General features: G+C 38.5%; 2 protein-coding genes across 8 annotated transcripts; one reads left to right on the forward strand and one right to left on the reverse strand.

The window, feature by feature from the left end:
- Positions 1-590: 590 nt before the first annotated feature.
- Positions 591-11,205, reverse strand: HNRNPA2B1 (heterogeneous nuclear ribonucleoprotein A2/B1). Of its 6 annotated transcripts, XR_009216370.1 has the most exons (14): positions 11,014-11,205; positions 8,074-8,109; positions 7,866-7,976; positions 7,544-7,690; positions 7,002-7,212; positions 6,749-6,850; positions 6,592-6,672; positions 5,824-5,886; positions 4,426-4,545; positions 4,042-4,164; positions 3,230-3,312; positions 2,148-2,377; positions 1,714-1,849; positions 591-1,138 (listed from the first exon to the last, which is right to left on the reverse strand). XR_009216370.1 is itself a non-coding variant. In XM_058527424.1 (12 exons), the coding sequence occupies exons 1-11, from the start codon at positions 11,017-11,019 to the stop codon at positions 3,251-3,253; spliced, it is 1,062 nt and encodes a 353-aa protein (XP_058383407.1). In that variant the 5' UTR covers positions 11,020-11,205; the 3' UTR covers positions 591-1,138; positions 3,230-3,250. The 6 variants fall into 6 exon arrangements, 4 of the variants coding, with proteins under 4 accessions (XP_058383407.1, XP_058383396.1, XP_058383413.1 ...); XR_009216371.1 differs by lacking the exon at positions 2,148-2,377; XM_058527424.1 differs by lacking the exons at positions 1,714-1,849; positions 2,148-2,377.
- A 744-nt stretch (positions 11,206-11,949) lies between these two features.
- Positions 11,950-23,852, forward strand: CBX3 (chromobox 3). 2 transcript variants are annotated; one of them, XM_058527457.1, is made up of 6 exons: positions 11,950-12,053; positions 13,475-13,526; positions 16,432-16,574; positions 19,070-19,232; positions 22,109-22,203; positions 22,565-23,852. In XM_058527457.1, exons 2-6 carry the CDS (start codon positions 13,503-13,505, stop codon positions 22,689-22,691), a joined length of 552 nt encoding a protein of 183 aa, XP_058383440.1. In that variant the 5' UTR covers positions 11,950-12,053; positions 13,475-13,502; the 3' UTR covers positions 22,692-23,852. The 2 variants fall into 2 exon arrangements, with proteins under 2 accessions (XP_058383440.1, XP_058383432.1); XM_058527449.1 differs by lacking the exon at positions 11,950-12,053 and adding an exon at positions 12,237-12,330.
- Positions 23,853-25,248: the final 1,396 nt, after the last annotated feature.

A 25,248-nucleotide genomic window follows, 5' to 3' on the forward strand; every position in this document is an offset into this window, starting at 1 on the left:
TAGTTAATGGTTGGGTATTGTAAGGTTGTGTCGTTTTATCAACTTTTATCATCTTCGAAGTTCACCTTCTCTGTAAAGCTAGACATTTTTAAAACCTTCAAAATTAGTTTTCTAATAAAGTTGAAGTATTCTAACATGTTTATAATCTGTAGATACAGCTATTTTATACAACACAGCTCATCTTCTGCCCAGCCATCATTAGTGTGACTTACCTGTAAGATACCTCATATTATCAAAACTAAAACTGTAGTTTAAATACGTCAACCTTACTATGTTTCTTTCCTGCTATTTTTCTGGTTTCTTTCATTATTCCACATAAATGTCCAAGAAAATCACTGCTTGGTATTCAATTTTATCCTCAATGTTTAACCCGTTAAAAAGACAACCACTGATTCTAAGTGTAAAACATGTAATACAACTAATTGACATTTGAGAAACTAATGACAGATTTTGTCTCAGTGCTTTGCATAGCCACCTCATTTGTATCATTCTAGCTGGTTAAAATCTGTAGTGATTTTAAAAACGCCACTAGCAATGTTAAACATACACGATAAAGCCAGAAAACTATAGCAGTATTCAAACGCTGAATATACAGTGTATCAAGAATGGCATTTTATTAGGACAGCCAATAATGTCCACAATGCTTTTCTCATGTCTATCAATACTGTAAGAAAAATGGCAATATGCATTGCTTTGTGAAACTGCTTTAAAAGTCTAGGGGATGGCAATCCTTTAGACAACTGAATGTTTATAAAACAAGATTCACACATTTTATGTGTAAACATTACACCAAGTATTTGGATACAAAAGTATTTATTTTATAAACTTTATATTTAAAATAAAATTTTAATCTGTCTACTCACAAAACCTAATTTAAAACATGATACATTTCTCTCTCTAACCAATTTGATGTTACTCTTTTACAAACAATACTCAATTTGTAATTGTTTTATATTAAGAACCTGTACTAAATGAAGTTTGTATTTTATCAGAAAACATTTCCCTTTAATCTTAAAGAGTGCTTTTTTTAAATGAAGGCACCAACAAGAACTACTTTCAGATGGTACAGAATTTCTTATTTCTTGAAGACTCTGTGGTTGACCACTTCTTCATTAGTTACCTGCAGCAAGACACCTTCCTGCCAAAGGAAAAAAAAAGTATCTGAAGAAGTTTATCATGTTTGTCCAAAGAACCTAAATAAATTCAGTGGTGGTCTTAGGATCAAAGAAGACTCACTGGTGCATACAGTAGAATACGCCCTGATTTAATATGCCACATTCCTGAAAAGGCAATAAAGCCAGGCAATCAAATCTGATGACATTTAAGAAATGAATTTCAGCAGCCAACCTACATCTTTCCTATATTGTAGGGGATTGGGGAAGAATTACCAAATTGAAACCCAAGTATTTAGCACTGGATACATAGAAGATTTATAACGTAGACAGGCACTTTATTCATTAAAGTATAAACTATTATCTGAAAATTTAGATTCAACCATTATGCCCCTACCTTTTCCTTAGCCTGATCCTGATAAGCATGTAAAGCTAGAACAACCATATCAACAGAACATGTAACAGAAGAACACAATGTCTTTATTTTTAATAAAAAATCCTAGTTCACTCAAAATGCTTGATCCAAGAAATGTGAATACACAAGGGTGTAACGATGGGAAATTTCATGATTCATTGAACTTGCAGCCTAACTGTTACCTACCATTTTACTACCAACACCACTGAAGGAACCAAGAAAAGCTTTATTAATGATCACTTGGCTTGCCTCAGCTGTTGAAATGAAGCACTTTACAGTCTTTGTGGCAGCAGAATATACTTGTCCATGGTTCATAGCAATGCTAAAATTCCAGCAGGGAAAAAAATGATATGTTAAGCACCTGAATCTTCATAGAGGGGGAGGGGGTGGGGGAAAGAAGGAAAAAAAGGGAAAAAACAACCAAAATGATTTAAGTAAATGACAGATTGGAAAACAGGGTTTATAAAATTATTCTCTTGAGTTTATAAATTGTTAAACTCAATTTAATTTATAGCTATGTTAAACTACATTAAGAATCACTATACTGAAAGACCATTTAAGAGTATTAGTTTATCTTTTGGGGAGGAAAATTAAGAAAGGAAAAGTAAATAAGATCTTACCTAAAGAAGTTTAACTGAAGCTTAGAACTATTTTGCTCTACACCCTCAGCTTTCGTTGGCATCCTTATAAACTACTGTAGTTTAAAGCTTTGTAGAAACAGCACAGTTTTTTAAGACTGGCTGAACTTAGTAGCCGTCAAGAGTTCTCTTGTACTAGACCTGTATCCCTGAAGAGTACCTCGCTGGGGTTATTTCCTTTCCTTGCATTGAAGAAGCAGCATCTAAAAGATCTAAAAAGGTGTTTCTCCTTGCAGAGATATCCCTTAAGTTATCTAGATAATTTAATCCTGATGAATTGCAGACAACACACTTATATCTGACCAACATTTATCTTACACAAATATAACAACAGCTTTGCAATGGACCTTAATTATACTACCCACTCCTTAACTTATTTAAAATAAAAAGTCTATAATTACACAATTTCCTTTAGAATTATTTTATTAAATCATAAATGTACAACAGCTTCTTAACTCTACACACGCACTTAAATTTTTTTAAAGGAAAAACGTTATGTCTTATTACACCATGATCCTGGCTAATAGCTTTTCAAAACTTTGAGAAAAATCTTAAAAAAGGTTTCACATGTCACCTGAAACTTACAAATTTAACATTATCAAAGAAGGAATGCTTCTACACTCTTACAAAGACCACTAGAAAGAAACAACAATTAAAAAGCTAAGAAACTGTCTCGAAGGCATTTTTTTTTTTTTTTTTTTTACAATCCTTCCTCCACAGTAAGGTAATGTTATTAAATAATCCAATCCATTCACAAAATGGCTCTCTGCATCTGCTCTGGTGTCTTCTGCCATATCACTGCATATTTATGCATGACTGAGATAAGTTTCCTTAACATTGTTATTTCGATAACCTGAAGCTGTTCTGTTACCTCTGGGCTCTCATCCTCTCCTATTTATACAGTGAAGCCTGTTTCAACAGAAGTAAAGAGTAAAAAAAAAATAGGTTATGAAATTATCCATCTAACCAGATTTTAAGGAAAGATAACATGATCCTAAAAAGCTTTTACTCCTGGCAGCTAGGTCTCCCAAGAAATAATAACATAAAACTCAAAAGACACTTACCCATGGCAAATAGGAAGAAGCTCAATATCGGCTTCTTCCTCCATAACCCCCACTTCCTCCACTGCCTCCTGGACCATAGTTTCCTAGAATTGTTGGAAGAGCAAGAGAAAGCAAACTTACTTCGATTTCCCATGATTACCTTAATACTATAACTGATTCTATTTTATAGCCATATACTCTCTAAAACGAGATCATAACCCATTGTTTCTAGTTAAGCTAATTACTTAGGAGATAAGTTATCCAGATTCATAGCTATGATAATTTCATCCTTTAAAATTAGAAAACATTTTAACAATGCTTTTCTTTTAGAGAGTTCTCCACCACAATCATTTGGTTAGAAAGGAATTAAAAAAAAAAGTATACCAAGCACAAAAGGCAAAAGAAATCCGGTCTTACTAAAAACTTTCTCAAGAGTAACAAACAATGGTTTGAGCTTATTTACTATAACTTTAAAAGAGACAACTCATACAAATTTATACCACTTGCAATGTGCTCAGCAATTTTATTTGGCTGCCTCTTAAAAAAAGGAGCCAAGAAAAGGAAAACAAGAACCCCCACCCAAAATATTAACCTACTTTCCCAACTCCTAATTATTTTACATTACTGAACATCCCACCTTGACCACACCAACTCCAAAAACTGATGTTAGACTTGTTTCCTTCCGTAAAATTTTTATTTCAGTAACACTATATATGGTGGAAGTGTTACCCAAACATAAATAAACTAACAATTACCATAGTATCTTTCCTTCAAGTCATGCAAGACCAATCCTTTAATAACACAAAATAATTTTAAAGAATCTAATAAATTACCTCCACCATATGGTCCCCCCATGTTCCTGCTACCACCAAAGTTTCCACTCTTCATTGGACCGTAATTAGAAGGCTGCTGGTTATAATTTCCAAAATCATTGTAATTTCCACTTCCGTAATTTCCTGTGGGGGAAAAAAATGGAATACTAGCTTTGCATAATGAACCTCAGAATACAATCAAATATTAAGCCAGCAATACATGTTAAGTATTTAGGACAAATCTCCCACAAAAACAAATCATTAGAATAAATGCAAAACACCTATCTACAATTCTACAATTTTTAAAGACAACTATTGACAATATTAAAATGAAAAATCTCACGTGTTAAAAGTCATTCATTTCAATCCAAAATCCCACATAAAGGTTGCAGGTGAATTTATTACCTCCTCCATAGTTGTCATAACCACCTCCGTAGCCCCCACCCTGGTTGCCATATCCAGGTCCTCCACCACCATATCCTCCTCTTCCTCCTCCATAACCAGGGCTACCTCCAAAATTGCCACCTATTATAAAATAAGCCTTTAAGTAATTACTTAGTATTTTCAGTGCCATTTGAACTGTCTTATCACACCCATTTCCAGCTTTCCAAAACACTTATTTATAGTAAAATATTTGTTCTGTGAAATCTTTTCTAGAATAGCCTCAAGGGCAGAATAGAGTATCTTTGGTAAACATCTGAGGGCAGGAAGTGCCTACCCACAACCAACTGGATAAAACCTTTATAGAGAAATACCTGTAATGCCACAGCTCTCCTCTAAATCTAAAGATATTAAGGGTGCTCCTGAAGGCATCCTGAAATACTATTTATATTTTGTGTAAGAGTTGTGGGGGCAGACAAGAGGCGAAGCCTAGTGAGAGAAAGTAGAAGAGCCACATCCTCCTACTGGTCCAAAAGATCGCAGCTCACGTTTCCCTATGAATTACCATGTCTCTTAAACAACATGCCCAGTACCCTCTTTCTGAGTAGAAATGGGGGGGAGGACCAGAAATTAGCAAACTTGCATGTAATTCAAAAAATTAAATTGGTACAGGTAGTCTCAAATTACATGTAGTTTAAATACAAGAACTCATCTTTCTCATAACACCCAATTAATATTTAGATTTCAAAACAAAGTTGGAAACGATGCGATGTAGGAGTAACTTAAGTCATGCCTAATGAGTGGTAAAGACAGAAAACAGGTCTATCACTAGCTCAGAGTTTTAATGTCCCTTTCTTATTAGGACATTTGTCACCCAAGTATCAACCTTTTTTGTACTCCAACAAAAGATACATCTAATGTATCATGTGATATAATAGTGGCTCACAACCTTAGCTGGACCCAGGAGCACACTTATGTATTTTGGAAAAGTTCCTTTGGTGACTTTTTGGATGTTCTCCTGTGGGACTTATCTTGCTAAGAGCCAAGTAAGACACAACTGCCCTTATATACACTCCCCTTAAATGCTTATCTTGGTCATATCCAGTATTCTTTATTTTTCCAGGAAAACAGACTATATAAAGTATCACATCTATGTCCAATTCTTTTGCTTAAGAAACCAAGGGATAACATGATGCCATCTTTAAATTCTCATTCAAAATCCACTCAAATGATTCTGCAACCTATACTAACAACTATAAGTACACTCTTGCTTTAAGCTGTACAACAGCTAAGATGTAAAGTAACTGTAAAGAAAGAGTCATACATTGAGAGAAATTTCACAAATACACTCAACTAGGCCAACATACAGTGTGATTAACTAAGTCTTTAAGTCACATCAAACGAAACGCAGAAGAAACTGACCTCCAGGTCCTCCTCCGTACCCATTATAGCCATCCCCAAATCCACGACCACTTCCATATCCATCTGTTAGAGGCAGAAAAAATATATTATATCCTGTTCACCCTACTCGATTCCTCACCCTGTTTTCCTCTACATTCTCTATTAGTTATCTCTGGATGAAAATTATTAGGAACCATCCCCCTTACGCTGGAAAACTGGTGTTATGTGTTTATTCTTAAAAATAAACACACAAAAGGGTGTAACTAAATCTCATTATCAGGATAACTGCCTAATTTTGGGGCTTGAACTTGGCAAGTCTCAATTTAAGAGACTCCACTTATTTATACTTAAGAGGGACACTGGACCGGGATGAAAATTTTCCTATTGGCGTCTTTATATTAATTTAGATAAATATATCTCAAGCCTAAAGCAAAAAACTTAAGATACAGACCTTTTTAAACCCACAGGCAAGCCTCTATGGTATTTTCACTCACTATTCAGGAGAATCCTCATAATTTTTAAGGTGGTTAGAATGTCATTTTAGCTTTTTTAAGAAAATTGGAGATCATAAAAGGATGTGGACAATTCACTGTCTTTGATTACAATTTTAAGAATATCTTCTTTAACTATTTTCTCTTGCCACATCAGAACATCCTACCAGGATACAACCTATTTAAAAAGCCTTAAGGATAACTTTTTAAAATTAGGTTGTACTTCCTGATTCTAATCAAAACTTAATCATATTTTTAATCAAGTACATTCACCCTAACACTTAGAACTTGAACTTACCAGATCCTCCTCTGAAGTTACTTCCAGGTCCAGGTCCAAAATTCCCACCGCCACCACGAGAATCTCCAAAACCAAAGTTGCCTACAATAAATTTTCTGGTTAGTAACAAGCACCGATACAAATAATTTTTTTTTTTTTTTACTGGAATTGAAGTTACCTCCTCTTCCACTTCTAGAACTTTGGACTTCTTGCATTTCTTGTCTAGACAAAGCCTTTCTTACTTCTGCATTATGACCATTGATGGTATGGTATTTCTGCACTGAAATGAAAAATTCAGACTCCATTAAGTCAGCATTCTATAATAGTAACCAACTCATAAATTAAAGTTTACCTTTTATTAAAATTGTAATGTTAACATATGCAAAATTTAACATATGAAGCAGTCACACACCTAATTCTTAGACACTTACACACAATCTTATCCACAGGATCATGGTCATCAAAAGTAACAAATCCAAAACCTCTTTTCTTTCCCGACTGCCTATCAGTAATTATCTCAATAGTATCAATTTTTCCATATTCCTCGAAATAATCTCTAAGATGATGTTCCTCAGTATCTTCTTTAATTCCACCAACAAACAGCTTCTTTACAGTTACATGAGCCCCCGGTTTTCCAGATTCCTGAAACAGTGGGAGAAAAAAAGGTCACCCGCATAGAAGAAACCAAATATGATTGAAAGCACACTATGTGGGTACCACAGATGGCTTCTACTCTACGATAAAATACCAAGCAAAGCAATGGCTTGTAAATAAGAATGTAGTCTTTTGAAAAATACTTCTGATAAGTCTAGAAAAATCAAAAATACAGAAACCCAACATAGCTTTAATGAGGAAAAAAATTTTCAGCTAGATACACAGCATCTAGTTAGTTCTTCCAAAAACTACATTCTAATTTTCAGTGGGACAGAATTTTCTTCACATTTATTGCACAAAGAAATTATATTTTGCTCACCTCTCTTGCAACAGCACGTTTGGGCTCAACCACTCTCCCATCAATTGAATGAGGTCTTGCAGCCATGGCAGCATCAACCTCAGCCATAGATGAAAAAGTTACAAAACCAAATCCTCTTGATCTTTTGCTTGCAGGATCTCTCATTACCTATACGACCAAAGGGGAAACGTTAGCATTTGATCTCATTACTTGTGTTATGAACTAGCAGTACGAATTGATGGCTGATTTAAGTGATTTTTTCCACAACTCACTTAACATTTTAAAAACAGAAGCTCAACAGCTGAAGGACTACTATCTGTAGGCACTTTTACATTTAACGTACCACACAATCTGTAAGTTTTCCCCATTGCTCATAGTAGTTCCTCAAACTTTCTTCTGTGGTTTCAAAGCTCAAGCCACCAATAAAGAGTTTACGGAACTGTTCCTTTTCTCTCTGCAAAGGAAAACACCATTTCAATTTTTATTTACATTTTCTCTTTGTATGCAGGAAATTAAATTCTTAAATATGAGGTGACCTGCTGGCAGAGTACCTTTTTCCTCTCCAAAGGAACAGTTTCTAAAGTTTTCTGGGGGGGAAAAAAAAAACTTACATCAAATTTAAACCATATGTTAAACTGCATATTAGTTGTGTTACACCAAAAAAATTGCCTCAGCTGAACTACACAAGTTTCAAAGTCATTAATGCTTGATCTAAATTTACTTGACATTAAATTATTTCAAACAAATTTATTATCACTTATTTTTAAAAATACTTTCTGAAGAGAAAGAAGCAAATCTACTCCCTGGTCATTGAAGGGTTAAAGGATTCTCATCAAAATTAGCATTCAATCCTATATCCCACAGAGAAGTTAAAGTTAACTTTTAAAAGCTCAGTTGAAATCTTTTTTTTAAACATAAAAACTGTTGGTTCCTTACTTATAACTCATAGTTTACCATTTACTTCTGGATTCAGTATATCTGAAAAGTGACATTTTCCCCTCATTGCTCCCTCTGGTGGTGATTCTAATGCATCTCATCAAAAAAAAAAAAACCCCCTGGTAAAGATCATTCTTTCCCATACACCAACTCTCGATTAGGGAAAAAAATTCAAACCTTCAGTATATGCTCCAAAACATCCTTAAAATTTACCTCTCTTCTGACCAAGGCAGACTTTTTTAATGACCGTTGGTGTCTAAAGCTTCAAGTTTTAACATAACTGACTTTTTGTGGGCACCCCCATGTTTGGTTATTTAAATGACAGTACAGAAACAATCCGATTATTGGACCAATAACCATAAATACAATGAATGTAATCATTTTCTCCCAAAAACCACAAAAACGTTTAAATGACCACTGTGACTATTCAGTAGTTACATATTTAACTATCATTTACACTTCAATTCATTTACCAAAAAACCCGAAACCTCAAGTGTATTTAACTTAGTGGCCACCTGGCAAACTACACAAGTTACATCTAATTTCACAAATAAAAAAGAAAAAAGGCTAGGCTGAAATTTTTTAATCCCTATAAACCAGCAAGCAATTATGTTGCATTAATAGCCCTGTATTTGGGACTCTCAGTTAAAGAATGCATCATTATAATTTCCAGGTGACTAGGTTAAAAAATTAAAAATATTCAGAAACCCAATAAATCATAACGTCCAGGACAATCTGCTGTAAGTGTATAATACAAATTAAAATGTAAAATATAATTTTCAATACAACAGGCGATAACTTATTCCCAGCAAATAGCATTACAGCTCTCAACCCACAGTTCTATGGAGGTTTCTCCTTCAACGCATGATATTCTCCCAACAGCTCAAAAAATACAGCGATAAGAAACAATTTACAGATTTTCTTCCTACATAGTTAACTATTTTCAGGATTCTGAAAAATTTTAAAAGATTAACAAACTATTAAACTAGCTCCCGAGATGTTTACTTAAAACTACCAAAATGGTTAATTATACGGCATATTGATATTTGGATTCTTCACTTTACACCAAATACTGTCAGTAAACACGTCTTTTAAAACCCAAATTACGGAAATTTTAAAAAGCACATCTACAACAATTTTTACACATCACCAACAAAAGGCAAAAACTCATTACTTACCTCTGCTTTTTCCAAACTTACCCGATGTCCACTATCGATTACAAACAAAGTTATTTTTTAAGCGTGCTTAGGGTCAAAGAAAATACTCAGGTAGACCCCCTTCGCTTGAGACCTTATGCTTATCAATGTAATGATCAACCACGATTGCAAACATAAATGAGAAAAGTGACAAAGTTCAAATACAGAGCGGCCTAGCCTAACACAGTTCTGTATACAGCAATACACGCACTGAAGGACTGAGCCATGTTTTAACCGAAGTACCACTAAGAATAAACTCAATTTTTTTCTTCACTCTCCTCAAAATTTCTAACATCATTTACAAGGATCCGTAGTCTTATCCAGTAAAGATCACATTTCCCAGAAAAAATAGTATTTAAAAAAGGAATAAATTCTACCATTCTAAGGGAATCCTTCAGGAAAAAGTCCCCCCCACCTCCTTCCCCGCTGCCACCCACGCAGTCGGTAGTAATCTGACGGTTCCAAATTCTGACTTATTTCTCAAGTTTCCTGCGATTCAACTGTCTTTTTCATCACTGCAGGCCCAAACAAAACCGTTACTCAAAGAAACAGGACTGGAAAACAAAATGTCTTCTTTGTACGATGGCTCGCTTGAAACCGGCCCCCCACCCTCGCTCGCTTTACCTCCTCGGACGCCGCGCGCCCGGGCCCCGGAGGAACCCCCCCGCCCGCTGCTCGCTGCGGCTTCTGGACGCAATGGCGCCATTTCATCGAGGGGAAGGGAGGGAGCCTCTAACGAGGTGCGCAGGACTTTAAAGATCCAAGCTCACAAAACCCTCGGAATCCACCTCGAAACGGCATGAAAACAGCCCAAGAAGAAAGAAAATTAGTTAACCACTTCTCTTCTTCGGTAAAAGAATCAAACTAGCAGAATTCAGAGGTCGAAAAGAAAAATGCTGCGAGGAAGGAGAGAAATGAAAATGGCGGCCGCCAAATCCGGTTCCCGGGAGAGAGGGGGAGGGGAAGCTCCGCAGCCTCGCTCACGCGGACCCGAAACTCGCCGAAACGCTCAAACGGGGGCCGCCGGGGCCCCCCAATCGGCGTGCTTCACGAGGGGAGTAAGAATTGCCGCCTCGGCGCTCCGCTTTCACTACCGCGGGCCGCGTCCGCCATGTGGAAGTTCCCCATCCCCCACCCCCAGCAAAGGGAAATGGCGCCGGGAGGCTGAGGGTGGGGAAGGTGCTGTACAATCAGGCCTCCGCTAACAGCCCTCTTCGAAAATATCCTGCGACCAACCGCTTCTTAAGTGGCCCGATTTCACTGCCGCTCTCCGTCGGAGGCGGGGGGGCCGACTTCCACCGAGGCGCCAACGGCCTCGCCATGCCCTTTCCAATAACTCATTGATTTCAAACCCGTTACCTCCATCGCGGACTCAGTCGCTTCAGCCCGATTTCCCGCAGCCGAGCGAGATGAGAGAGATCTCCGCGGACGAACACGGACCGGACTCGTCCTGGCGCTGTAGTGAGAACTGCCGCTGCTCGAGAAACAACACCGCTAAGAGCACCTCCGCACAAGACCCGGCGTTGCTGCTACTGCCGCTAGAGCCGCTGCCGCCGCTTTTCTAGAACCTTCCCCCCGACTAACGCGTCTTCCCCTACGTCAGGCCGTTGCGTAAACGCCCTAACCGCCGCCAATGGCGGGAACGCTCTACCTCCTCCTTACGCCAAGTACGTACTCCTCCCCCCCTTGCGGCCAGCGGTGGTGCTTGACGTCACTTGCGTAAATGGGCTCAGTGAATTGCGGAAGGCGCGAGTCCTGCGTATTTCTCTCTCTCCGAATTGGGTCCAGCCCCCGCCTTAGCGCAGGGCAGGTAAGAAACGGTCGCGCAGTTTGAAATGAACGCTGCCGGGAGGAGCTTAATCCGCAGCTCTCAGGTCCAGCCCCCTCAGCCCAGGAGGTGGTCCCTGCAGCAACGCCGTTGATAATCCGCCCCCCCTCGCCCCCGTTCTCCCGCCTTAAAAATCTTTGTAGCCTCCCCCCTGCGTTTTCCCTCCCCCACCCCCTTCCCCTGCGCCGAGGACTGACTCGGCCCCTTCCGGAAACACCCGAAGCGACTGTAGTCAACAAATTACACTTCACCCTCCACCAACCTAACCCTGGCCGACGTCTTTGGGACTGACCCCTCGGGTTCAGAAAAGGTCTTTGCAGAGGGTGGTCCGAAAGGGGCACTCTTTCTCAGTGTCCGATTCCCCCCACCCAAATTTATCTTCATCCTCTCACCCCCAACGTTTGGAGGCACGCACCCCCAGGGGCGAGGAAGTGGGCGGAGTCCGGTTTTGGCGCCAGCGGCTGCTGCTGCGAAGCAAAAACGCCTCCGCCGAGAGGACTCTGGACAGCGTCCTCGCCCCTCCTTCCCTCTTCCTCCCCTCCGGGGACCACCAGGCGCCACGCCGCGAACGGTAAGTGCCGCTGTCGCCACCGCTCTCCCCCCCGCCCCCTGGGCCCGGGCTCCCGGCGGGCGCGGCGCCGCGCGGCCCCTCCCCCCCGCCGGGCGCGCGCCCCCTGCCCCGCCCCTGGCGGCCGCCCGGCGTGGGCGGTGCCACCCTCCCCCCCCCCCGGCGGCCGCCCCGCGCGCTGCTCCCCAGCCCCCTCCCCCTCGGATGTGGCTGGAGCTGGAGGCGCGCAGGGCCGGAGACGCTGCAGACCCGGGACGCGGAGCAGCTCGGAGGCGGTGAAGTCGGTGTCTTTCTTTCTCTCTAGTTCTCACTCGGTGGTGGCGCTTAACATACCACATGCGCCCCAGCTCCCCACCCCCTGGCCCCTGCTTCCCGTCCGACCCCGAGTCGGGAGCTGGTGGGAAGGAGCGGAGAGGCGAGCGGAGACCCCGCGGCGGGCCTGGCGCTGCGCCGACGCCTGTAGTTAAGTGGGGGACGAGACTGTCCCCGAGAAGGTGGAGAGTCGTGGCGACAGTCGCCTTATTTCTAGACAAAGCGCATTTTCCTCTCCCCTCCCCCATCCCGGATCACGATGAGGGGCCCTCCTCCCCCTCCCGGGCTTGGCCGGCGACTGGGGCCTCCAGGGAGGGCGGTGCATTCTCCCGCATCCGCGCGGCCAGCTTCCTGGAGGCTGCGGCGGGCGCTCCGTTATGTGGCCGCCGCCGGGGGCGAGGCGCGAGCCTCGTGGCGCAGTGCCCTTGAGCCCCCGCGCGCGGCCTTTGTTTCTCCCCGCGGATGCGCTGACCACGAGGCCCGCGCTCCCGGGTGGGGGGCGGGCGCCCGGCGTTTAGGCCGCATTCAGCAGGGTGGGGCCTGGGGCTTGGGAGCATATGGACGTACCGAAGAGGTGACTTGTTTTCAAAAGTGGCACGAAATGGGCCTGAAGCATCTCAGTGTGTTTTTCTTTTAGTGTTTTAACTAGTGATTGGGAAGAGGGAGGGTTTCTAAGAAGAAACCAAGTTGGGATTACATAGGCGACTCTTTGGACTGTTAAGAGGTCTCGACGAAAAATTCACGGTAGTTTAGGAAATTGTCCGATTTTGAACCAAAATATTTGGCCATTTTGTAAAGAATACTGAATATGTATAAATGGCATTTGAATTGAAAAAACATATTTGTCTACTGTTTTTCGGCCAGCGAAGCTGTTTCAAGTCCCAATGACCTCAGTAAGGTTTTCTAGACTCGCTGTTAGAACACTGATATATTCTCAGGCATATTCTCTCTAATAATTTACGCAGGAGCTTAAATCTGCTTTTGTATGGATTTGTATACATGTTTGATAATATGGGCTACATAGGTGGGGGTTGGAATCCAAACAAAACTTGTATTTAGCTACCTTTTTTGTGTCGTGCAAACTTCCTTTTAACTGTCATGCGTTTTTCTAGTAATAGCTCTTCAAGTCTGCAATAAAAAATGGCCTCCAATAAAACTACATTGGTAAGTTAATGAAAACCTGAAATATGTAAGGATCTAACTCAAAATTTTTTCCCCAAAAATTATAACTTTGCGTCTCTGTGGTTCAGAAATTTACATCTATATGTATTCCCCAGTCCCTTCTCTCCCCAGTGTTGTTATGGGGAGAATTAGGGGCCAAAACGAAGTCGTTACATTGAGATATTTACTGACTTGCCTGGATAGTGTTTTAATTCATTGAAAGAAACCTAATCTTGGGAGGATAGCGCAATGTGAATTTTAATGAGTATTTTTATCTTGAAATACAAATGCACAAATTTATGTAACATGAAAGAATATGTTACAAGCATAGAGAAAGCAGTAAAGTCTTGTTGATTGGCATAATATTTTCTAAATCACTGTACTGAATTCTAGAGAAAGCAAGTATTTTCAGTATTGCCCAGTGTCAAAAACAGGCACCTTGTACACTTAGATTGGGGCAGAAAGTGAATCTTCCAAATTACTTTCATCACGTTGTCATATTTCAGACTTGCTTATTCTAAAGTCAGACGGGCCTTAAAATTAAATAATTGCAGTGTTCTGGTAATACACAAAATGAACACAATCATGTATGTCCAGGAAGGAGAAAAGACTCGATCTTTCAAGCAATTTTTGGTCTCTAGCAGTTTCTTAAATCCAAAGTTTGCATTCTCAGGCTTCATTACAAGTTCTGCAAATGTGTAAAAGCCATGTCAAGTTAGAAGTTTAAAAAAAACACGAAATTCAGTTACGGTTCCCACAGTATTTAATTCTAACACTGCGTTAATAATAATCGAAAGCATATAAAGGTGAGTGTTAATATCTAAATAAAGCAAAACATTTGGTTTTAGTTTGTATTGTCTGTTGGGTTTCACAATTAAAAGGGCAAGTTGGTGATTTTAATTTGTGCCATCATAGGTTTGCCCATTTAAGTCAAATTTCCTGGGAAACAAAAACAACTATAAAGCCTATGTGGTGAGTCTCTGTGGCACAAATGGTTCCATCAAAGCCATCAGTGGGAAAAGCTCTTAGCATGTTCTGTGCCCCCTCAGGATGGAAGTGTCCTTCAAATTCCATAATCAGTAAAGGAAAGTAGAGATAATAAATTGATTTTATGAACACCTGTGTTCAAGTATTGGTGGGGAAGGGAACTAGCTGTTCATGAGGCTTTGAGGATGAGTATAGATACAGAAAGCAAGCAAATAGATGATTCCATTAAAATTAAGTTGCTTTTGCATATAATTTGATAGTTTTCAATGTCTGTAACTTACTGGTATTTAAATATTCTTTTGTAGGGGATCACATATTGACAACTTTAAAAGTTTTTATTTGACTTTTCATTTTAAAATAGTGTTGTGAGATGTGTGCTATAATTTAAATGGTAAAGTGAATGAATTTTCTTTTGAAAAGAAACAAATGAGCCCTTGAAATTAGCTTGAGTGCCATAGTAGTAAATACTTCATTTTTTATGCCAATTTTTTTCTTAGTATTTTTGTCCTTTTCATTTTCTGTGTTTATTTTTGTCATCCTCTTTATTCTGTTAACCTCTTACCTTCATGGACATAGCTGTTCTGGTTTTCATCTAGGATCAGTATCTAATAAGCTTTTGTCTACACCAATTTTTCTCCACTCTTCCTACTACCATTCTTACTTGCTTTTACTGAACAGAAGCAGAAAGCTATCCGACGGGGTGCAATACCCAAGTATCTTGATTAATGGAAATTGTAAGGCCTGACTTGGAGATGGTATCCAACAAAATCAGATGTTTGCTGCATTTTTTTTAATTCCAGAAGATTTTTATTTCTTTGTGTGTATGTGTACCTCTAAATGACTACATGGTTTTAATGTCCTTTTGCAATCTTGAGGCATTGCTGTTAACTTATATGCTATATTGAGGGATGACTTTAGTAACTAGGCAATTAGGATTTTTTTTTAATAGCAGCTTTAAGATGAAATAATTTTAAAACGAACATAACATTTGAGGTTTTACCCCCTTAGTCTCTCCTAATTAACCATTTCTGTTTTCAAAACATTTATTCATTTTCAATCCTTGTAACAAATCTGAGTTATTAGAAAATGGCAGGTTGAGCCTGGTCTGCTTCTCTCAAATAGTGTTATGCAAGAAAGAAACTTAAAAACTTGTTTGAAGTGAATTTCGTTGGCTACCAGTTTAGACTCTTTCTCTTGAGAAATGAAGAAAGCAGGATTTTTTTCACAGAGAATAAAAATAATCCAGCATTTTGGCCTCTTGAAGTGACAGCATTATAGCTTTGTCCCAAGTGGTCAGTAATACTGTCTACAGAGATTATGGAAAAATAATCTGTCCTTTTTAACTTATTAAAAAGGTCTTCTTGGTTGACCCTGCAATTGATATCAGGATTCTGAACTGTGTTTTCATTCTGCAGTTCCCTTTTTTCTATATTGTTGAGGCTTTTAACGTTGCTGTTTGAATTGGGAAAGGGGTTCTTAGTGTTTGGGGGCTGTAGTTGTAATGGGTCTGTGGTTCACTTAGTAAGGCCTGTCGCTGCTACTTACTTTCCTCTGTGTCATCCTCTAATACTTTCTAGTTGGGGTTGCTGTGTTGTAGTTAAAATGAGTGAAAATTTGAGTAAATTTGGTCTTGTAGACTAGATAGAAATAAGAGTAGGAAAACATAACAGTATTTTCCAGATAGTGTTTTTGATTGTATTATTTCAGTGAAGGGTGGTGGGTGTTAGGCTTGAGCTAAAGCAACAGGATTAAGCATGCCTTTATTTTATTGATTGTCCAGTGACTTTTATCTTTTCAGAAGTTGTCTGTCCTGGGATATAGAAGTAAAAATTTAGATGTCAGATGCAACGATTAAGCAATTTAGCCTTTAAAATGTACTCAAAAATTAAAAAAGTTGTTTCTTAAATTTCTTTTGTTTTAGCAAAAAATGGGAAAGAAACAGAATGGAAAGAGTAAAAAAGTCGAAGAGGCAGAGCCTGAAGAATTTGTGGTGGAAAAAGTCCTGGATCGACGCGTAGTGAATGGGAAGGTGGAGTATTTCCTGAAGTGGAAGGGATTTACAGAGTAAGAAATCTCCTTTTATTGTATGTTTAACTGCACCTAAGTTGCATTTAAAATTTTTTTTTAGCCTGAGATCTTTTATCGGTTTTCACATAGGTGTCTTCAAATTTAAAGATACCTTTAATCCAGGGTATCTTGTTTGATATCTATTTAAAAAGAGCCAAGTCTTTAGCCCAGTGTTGTAACTAAGCAGATTTGAGGTTAGTTGATTACGTTGGAGAGTCAAATTTATAGAATTAGAGTGCAGTTTACTATGTAAGTAATGCATTTTAATGTAGTTGGATTTTGTACTAATTAGAATACCTACTCTACATACAGAGGGCACTAAAAAACATTGAAGCTATATGGTGTAGATTAGTGAATCTTAAACAGAAGTGCTCATAATCCAGGTCCTATGCTAGATTTATTGTATCCTAATCTCTAAAAAGTAGAATCTGGGCATTTTTTAAGCTCCCTAGTTCCTCATGTTCTTTATTACTAACTGCTCTCATAATCACTCTTGATAACGTTAGATGTATTGTAAGTAACTTACATGCAGAAATTTTACTCATACACTTACATTTATCATGTACTAATCTACTTGGATTCTTCTGCTTTATACCACCAAGACAGATCTAGGCTCCATGGGCAGTGACTGTTGATAATGGATAGGTGGAAATTGACAGCAGTTTTCTGAGCATGGTGGAGATGTGGAGTATGGTAGTCAAATTGTGATGCTTCAAATAGCTGTTATCTACTACTTCCCCCAACATTCACTTTTGAAGCCATCTCCATAGCAATTTGGGAATAATGAGTTGATTGTAAGATTTAGGCTTCCCTATTTTATCCTTCTAGTGCCCTTAGTTGACCCTAAGTATATATCATAAGTTCATAATTTACCACTAGAAGAATTTCCTGCAGATAGCAGAACCAAGGAAAAATAAGTCTGAACTATTTCTAAAGTAGATTTAACCAATTTGCCAAAGAATTGATTATCTTCATGTGGTAGACAGGCTTTTGTTTTTTGTTTTTTTTAAGAATCCCATGAGACATTAAAGTCTGTTTGTCTACGACCGACCCATCAAAACATTAGGAAACTACTCCTCTCTCTTTCTTCCCAAACTTAAGGCAACTAGTATGATTGAGAACCTGCTATATGCAGTATACTGTATTAGTTAATAATAGAAGGCTATAGTGAAACTACAGAACGGAGGCTCCACTTCAGCTCCTTTGTCCTCCTCTACCCTCTAATGTAGATTTGCCAGTTTTGGAGTCCTAGGATATCCACAGACGAAGTTGTAACTAGAGGTTAATGGCACCTTTCCCACCCTCTCTAAAATGATTAATTTCATTCTATCTTGTTCTGTAAAGGCTTTTTGGATCAGAGCACACAGAGTTAGCAAGTCTATCACTAGTATAGGATGATCTTACTTTCATATTTGGCAGTTGATACTCATTTTCATTCCAGCTGTTCTGAAAAACACACAGAAATGGTCATCTCGGCCTTATATCAAAGGTTGGCCAACTTTTTCGCTAAAGAAGCACGTGGTAAAATACTTGAGGCTTTGTGTGCCATAGGTCTCTTGTCACAGCTGCTCAGCTCGGCAAATGTAGTACAAAAGCAGCAATAGACACTACGTTAAAAAAATGAGTGTGGCTGTCTTCTAATTAACACTTTGTTACTGGGCCCTGAAATTCAGATTTCATATAGTTTTCATTTTGAAATTTTTTCCCAACCAATTAAAAGTGTAAAAATCATTCTTAGCTTATCAGCCATGCAAAAGGCTGGATTTGACTTTTGGGTTACCAGCCCCTGCTGTATATCATTTCTGAGCACCCAGCAGAAATTGAAAATACTGTCTCACATTTGAAAATGCCTCAGAATTGTTGTTTTCACACACAGTATTGGAGGCCCCAACACTAGGCAGATCTAATTAATCTGACAAAGTAATTTGGGGTAGGAATCAGGACCCCACATTTTTTTTTTTTTTTTTAATTTTGTTTGTTTTTTTCCCCCAAACCCCAGTAGATAGTTGTATGTCATAGCTGCACATCCTTCTAGTTGCTGTATGTGGGACACGGCCTCAGCATGGCCGGAGAAGCGGTGCATCGGTGCGTGCCCGGGATCCGAACCCGGGCCGCCAGCAGCGGAGCGCGCGCACTTAACTGCTAAGCCACAGGGCTAGCCTAGGAACCCACATTTTTTAAAATTTCCAGAGAAATTCTGAAGTGGGTTGTCTGCATAACTTGGAAAAATATTAGCTCCAATTATTCTGCTAAAGTCAGGTTCTGTTAACTTGGAGGTAATGTAGCAGATTGCCCACTTAGTAGGGGCTGTGCAAGTAAACACAAAAGGAAGTAGAAGCAGGGTTGTCTCAGAAGAATGTGGAGGATAGGGAGGAAACGGTTAGCATCTGCAGTACAGAGGACATTTTTTCAGATGTATGTTAAATGGATTTGGATGATGGTGATGAACCATGTTTTACTGAATGAACTTTTTTTTTTTTAACTGAAAACAGTGCTGACAATACTTGGGAACCTGAAGAAAATTTAGATTGTCCAGAGTTAATTGAAGCATTTCTTAATTCTCAAAAAGCTGGTAAAGAAAAGGATGGTACAAAAAGAAAGTCTTTATCTGACAGTGAGTCTGATGATAGCAAATCAAAGAAGAAAAGAGATGCTGTAAGTATAAAACATTGCCCACCAGACTGGCTTTTTGTAAAAGGTTGATGGCTTGATTTTTTAAAAATATTTTTAAGATACTTTTAAAAACTCAAATACTTTTAAAATATCATTTAAAAGCCTTTTTAAATGCTTAATATTTAGGACAAAAGGGATAGGCATGGTTTAGCCTACCTTGTATAAATGTGCAGTAAGTGCTTATACCACTTAAATTGTTGTGCTAATGTTATTTTGAGTGGATTCATGGGTTTGATGCCTGATCAGTTTCCTGTGTTCCATGACAGGCAGTATTAAATACAAAGAACACTAAGATTAGATCACTGAAATGCAATGAAAACGATCCACGTAGCAAGCACATCCTGATTGTAAACCACTAGTGGCATTGACCACCAAAAAGTGCTTTGGCTTGTGATCTTTGTATTGCCAAAGTATTCCCAAACAGTACTTTGATTTTGAAGTATATAATCTTTGGTAATAAAAAATTTTGTATGTTTTATTGGCATGAATAATCAGTTCATTCACCACATGTGTATTTTGATCTAGTCTTTGTTTTACTAATGTCTGTGTGGCTTTGGGCAAATCACATAACTCCTTGCTTCTACACTCAACTTCAAAACATTGTAGTTGCCCTGCCTGCTGGCCTAGCATGGCAATTTGGGAAACGGTCTTGGTTCTGAATTAGTATCTAGGCCTGAGGACTAAACATACAATGCAGATTTATTGATAAGGCCTTTAGATTTAAAATTTAATCATTTGAACTAAATGCCAAGTACTCTACAGATAGTCCATTAAATCTTCGTGACAACTCCATTAAGATTATAGGTATTGTCCCCATTTTACAGATGAGAAACAGGTTGGCTACAAATTTGGTTCTGGATGCTTTATCAGGCAAAGCGAAAAGGTAACAATGTTAAGAATTAGTATACATAAGTTGAAAGTCAACCACATGCTCAACAAAAGCACTGTTGAATAATGATAGTTATCCTATGTCAAGCCCTTACAATGTGCCAGTATTCTAAATAACTTAATTTGCATTTCATATACTATGAAATATCTGTGAGACAGCATAATTATTCCTCTTTTTTTTTTCTTTCTGAGGAAGATCAGCCCTGAGCTGACGTCCATGCCAGTCCTCCTCTTTTTGCTGAGGAAGACTGGCCCTGGGCTAACATCCGTGCCAATCTTCTTCCACTTTATGTGGTACGCCACCACAGCATGGCCTGAGAAGCAGTGCATCGGTGCGTGCCCGGGACCTGAACCTGGGCCGCCAGCAGTGGAGCTCGAGCATTTAACTGCTATGCCACAGGGCTGGCCCCTCATTATTCCTATTTTATAGATAATGAACCTGAACCATGAAGGTTAACTTGCCTCAAAGCTACACAGTGGTTGTTAGAGCCCTCATTCTAACTAACCTAAGCAGTCTGACTTCAGAGATACAGGGTATTAATACAGAAGTCTGGTAGGGAAGAAGGATTTGTTGATCTCTACAGTTCTCAAACATTTTTGGTTTCAGGACCCCTTTACGCTCCAGAAAAATCACTGAGGATCCCAAAGAACTTTTGTTTATATGGGTTATAACTATCATTGCTTAAACTGTATTAGAAATTAAAATAGAAATTTCTGAAATATTTGTATTCTGTTAAGAATGACAAAACCTATTGCATGTTATTCATAACTATGAAAAATAACCTTAAATGAGAAGAGTGGCATTTTACATTTTTGCAAACTTCAGTGTCTGGCTTAGAAGACAGTTCTACTTCAGTGTTTGATTTGCTGATAAAGTCACAGGTAAATGAAGAGAGAGCACCTTGATAATAAATAGACATCCCCAAAAGGTCTCAGGGATCCTCAGACCACACTTTGAGAACCACTGGTTACACTAAGTAGTTTATAAGGTTTCCTGTAATTCAGATTGATTACAATACTCATTAGTCTGAGTTTTAAAGTTTTGACTATTTTGTGTGTGCTTTAAAAATATGTGGAGGGGGGCCGGGCCCGGTGGCACAAGCGGTTAAGTGCATGCACTCTGCTGTGGCGGCCCGGGGTTCGCTGGTTCGGATCCTGGGCGCACACGGACACCGCGTATCAAGCCATGCTGTGGCGGCGTCCCATATAAAGTGGAGGAAGATGGGCACGGATGTTAGCCCAGGGCCAGTCTTCCTCAGCAAAAAGAGGAGGATTGGCAGATGTTAGCTCAGGGCTGATCTTCCTCACACACACACAAAAAATATGTGGAGGGGCCGGCCCGGTGGCGTAGTGGTTAAGTGCGCGTGCTCCGCTGCGGCGGCTAGGGTTCGGATCCCAGGCGCACACCCACACACTGCGTGTCAAGCCATGCTGTGGCAGCTTCCCATATAAAGTGGAGGACGATGGGCGGCACGGATGTTAGCCCAGAGCCGGTCTTCCTCAGCAAAAAGGAGGATTGGCGACAGATGTTAGCTCAGGGCTAATCTTCCTCACCAAAAAAAAAGTGGATAATTTAGACTAAAAAGTCCTGGAAGTAACTTGAAATATTAACTTTCAAGAATTTATAATTACTAATTGATTAGAGTTACCAGAAATAAAGGGATTAGTTTTTTTGTTTGCACGCGCACAGTTCTGCCCTTGATGTCTTTGGATGAAGAATTTTCTTGATTGCAGTTCAGCGTACTTTTAGACATCCAGATTTGTTTTTTCTCCTTGTAAAGTTAATGGAAATTATAGTGTGTTCTAGTGCAAAATATGTGCTCTTAACTCTAGTCATTTCTGTTTCACTATTGAAAAGTTTTTTAAAAGCTACTGTCATGAAAACATTGAAAGTTAATATTATTAGTTTGCTATGTGGAAAAATGTGTGCACACATTTATATAAATAATCATTTAACCTCTTTTAAACAGGCTGATAAACCAAGAGGCTTTGCCAGAGGTCTTGATCCTGAACGAATAATTGGTGCCACAGACAGCAGTGGAGAATTAATGTTTCTCATGAAATGGTAAGTGTGCAGGTGATTGCTTTTATATTTTAAAGTACAAATAGACATGTTTTTCAGAATCTCATGTAGCCTTATATAAGAAAGGTTTTATAAATAGTTTTCATCATTAGATAGAGAGTAATTATCTGCTGAAAGGATGATTCCAGTTAACTTTTGCTAATGATGTTTTAAAGCAAAGATTGGCAAACTGTGGCCTGTTTTGGAAAATGAAATTTTATTGGAACATAGCCACAGTTACCACATAACCCTTCTGAAGCGCTTAAATACCTTTTGTGATTGAATTATGATTACTTAAATGAACGAGTCTCAGTTGACCAAAACAGTTTAGACTTTTAACTGAATATTTTTTTCCTCTCGACAGGAAAGATTCAGATGAGGCAGACTTGGTGCTGGCAAAAGAGGCAAATATGAAGTGTCCTCAAATTGTAATTGCTTTTTATGAAGAGAGACTAACTTGGCATTCTTGTCCAGAAGATGAAGCTCAATAATTACTTGCATTGCTTTTTATATATATTTATATATATATATAAAATCTTGATCTTGGTTTTTTGGTTTATTAGTGTGAAAAAATAACTACATTCTAATGAAAATCAAGTTTGATATGTTTGTTTTGAAGTAATATTGGAGTTGTTGGGGGTTTTTTTGCGTGTATAGCACTGGTTACTTTGAACAAATAAAAGCTTTCTGTAGTTGCTTCCTTTATCAGAAAAGAACATTTGATACCATGGTATATTACTTCCTCTGCATTAGAGAACAGCTTTTCTAAATGTTGGGGAAAATCTCCATAGGCATAACTCAATCAGAATTTGTGTTTAACTCATGTATGCCTAAGGACCATTCGGGGTTTTTTGTTTATTTAGGGTTTTTTTGTGTGTATACATAAAATGCATATGTAAACGGTTTTCTTTTCTTTCTTTTTTTAAACATTCACCAAAACAAAACGGCATTTCACAACCATAGATTAGCCCATGTTTCTGGGATGCCGTCATTTTGAGCAACCTAAGAAATAAATCACTTCAAGTCTAATTGAAATTTTTCCAGAAGCCTTAACCTTTCAAATTAAATAGGTAATTTTGTAATTAATTGGAAAATTTAAAAGTAGCCATATCAGAATTTGTATCTACAGTCATATAAATGCAAGTTTATTTGCAAAACCCTGAAAGGAAAATTTTATCATTACCAACAACCTCCCCACCCAAATGAGAAAACTAGACAGATCCTGGTGTGTTTTAATTAGGCAAGCAAGGCTTAGTTAAGTGGACATTTAAAGGTTCCTTCTAGTGAACCAACTTGATAAGAAGTTGAAATCCCTGGACTATATTGACTAAAAGGACATGATTCATGGAATGTGTAAGACTTATTCATGGAAACCTAATCAGATGGTTAGAGATATTGGCAGTTTAGGACCTGCTGGAATAAATGGGTGAACAAACTTTTGTAATCTAAACTCATGACCTGCATGTTTTTTCTTTATCCCAACTTACTCCTTACATGTAGATTCAGACTTCTCAGTATTTGGGTTACTGGTTCAGCAGAAGCCAGGAGAAACAATAACTTTGTAGTAGTCAGAATGTTATCCAACTGTATATTGTTTACTTTATTGTAAATACTGGTAAACGGTGGTCAATAAATAGTTTTATATTCCTTTATGTGATTAGACTTTTTTTTCTTTATCTGATTGCCTTTATAGTGGGAGTAGAAACACCCACACACATTTATTGAATTACCTTCCTGTTTATAAATCATATACCACTAAGGTATTAGAGTGACATGTCTTAGATCTTTTGAGCTTAGGAATCTCAAACTTAACTAGAATTTGCTTTTCCACAAAATTTTTTCTTTTGGGGAGATAAAAATTACTTTAATGGGATGCCTAAGAGGAATTTGCTTTATTAAAGTAAAATTTTGATACTTAGAAGCTAGTTTTGGAAACAGCTATTTAAAAAATGTTAGATGTTCTAATAGGACTGATCTCTTGAATTAGATTTCTAATTTCCAAAATCCATGAAGAAGAAAGGAGGTCATTTTGCTATATATAGATATACTGAATCATCATGTTGTACACCTGAAATTAATATGTTGTATGTCAACAGTACCTCAAGTTAAAAATAATTTTAAGAAAGAAATCATAAATCATATGTATACTAAGTTGTTTATTACTTATCTCCTTCTAGACCTAGCACTGCTCTCAACAGTGGGCTCATAGATACAAAACCTGTTCATAACGGAAATTGATGACCCCACATTAAACTTAAGGGCATTTGTAGAAACAATATGTTGTCCATGTATTACTTTTATTATCCCTTATGATGTTGTCTTAGTTTCTTACTGGTGCTGTAAAAAATTGCTGCAAACTTAATGGCTTAAAACAACACAAATTTATTATGTTAACAGTTCCAGAGGTCAGAAGTCTGACATTAGTCCCACTGGGCGAAAGTCAAGGTATCAGCAGTGTTGGTTCTTTCCAGAGGCCATGATGGCAAAAATCGGTTTTCTTGTCTTTTTCTGCCTAGAGGCTGTCTGCATTGCTTGGATCCTGGCCCCTTCCATCTTCAAAACTAGCAGTGTAGCAGTCTCGAAACAAGTTACTTAATCTCTCTGTTCCTCAGTTTCCTTGTCTATAAAATCGATATATCATGGGTTTCTATGAAGATGAAATGTGTGCATGTGAGGCATTTTAGAACAGTGCCTTGTATTTAATAATCAAAATGTTTTATTGATTATTTTTAATAGGGGCATAGTAGGCTGTTTATATTATAGAGGTTCCCCAAATTAACCAACTGCTGTGGGTGTGAGTACTTAGTTTGTAGTTTTTTGCTATTAGATTAATGTAGTGAACATTGTTACGCATAATGTATAATGACACTTAAGTAGAAACAGGTGGATTCCCAGAAATGCGTGAAGTCAAGCTTGCATTGATTTACTCTTTGATCAGTAGCGATTACTTCATATCCTACTTGTACTGCAAGCTAATACTGATCTTATTTTTAGCCAGCCCAATGGCATTTTGTTTTAATTTGCACATCTGTGATATTTTTCTTGGGC

The sequence above is a fragment of the Diceros bicornis genome, chromosome 3 (assembly GCF_020826845.1).
Source record: "Diceros bicornis minor isolate mBicDic1 chromosome 3, mDicBic1.mat.cur, whole genome shotgun sequence".
In the NCBI taxonomy this organism is placed as follows: Eukaryota; Metazoa; Chordata; class Mammalia; order Perissodactyla; family Rhinocerotidae; genus Diceros; species Diceros bicornis.

Excerpts from the sequence above, each read along its gene's own strand:
- HNRNPA2B1 (XM_058527424.1), bottom strand. Across the intron at positions 7,213-7,543 it reads AACGTGCTGTTGCAAGAGAG|GAATCTGGAAAACCGGGGGC; the intron begins GTGAGCAAAATA and ends CCACTGTTTCAG. Across the intron at positions 4,546-5,823 it reads GTACGGAGGAGGACCTGGAG|GTGGCAATTTTGGAGGTAGC; the intron begins GTCAGTTTCTTC and ends ATTTTATAATAG.
- CBX3 (XM_058527457.1), top strand. The coding sequence starts at position 13,503 with ATGGCCTCCAATAAAACTACATTG. Across the intron at positions 13,527-16,431 it reads CCTCCAATAAAACTACATTG|CAAAAAATGGGAAAGAAACA; the intron begins GTAAGTTAATGA and ends CTTTTGTTTTAG. Across the intron at positions 16,575-19,069 it reads AAGTGGAAGGGATTTACAGA|TGCTGACAATACTTGGGAAC; the intron begins GTAAGAAATCTC and ends AACTGAAAACAG.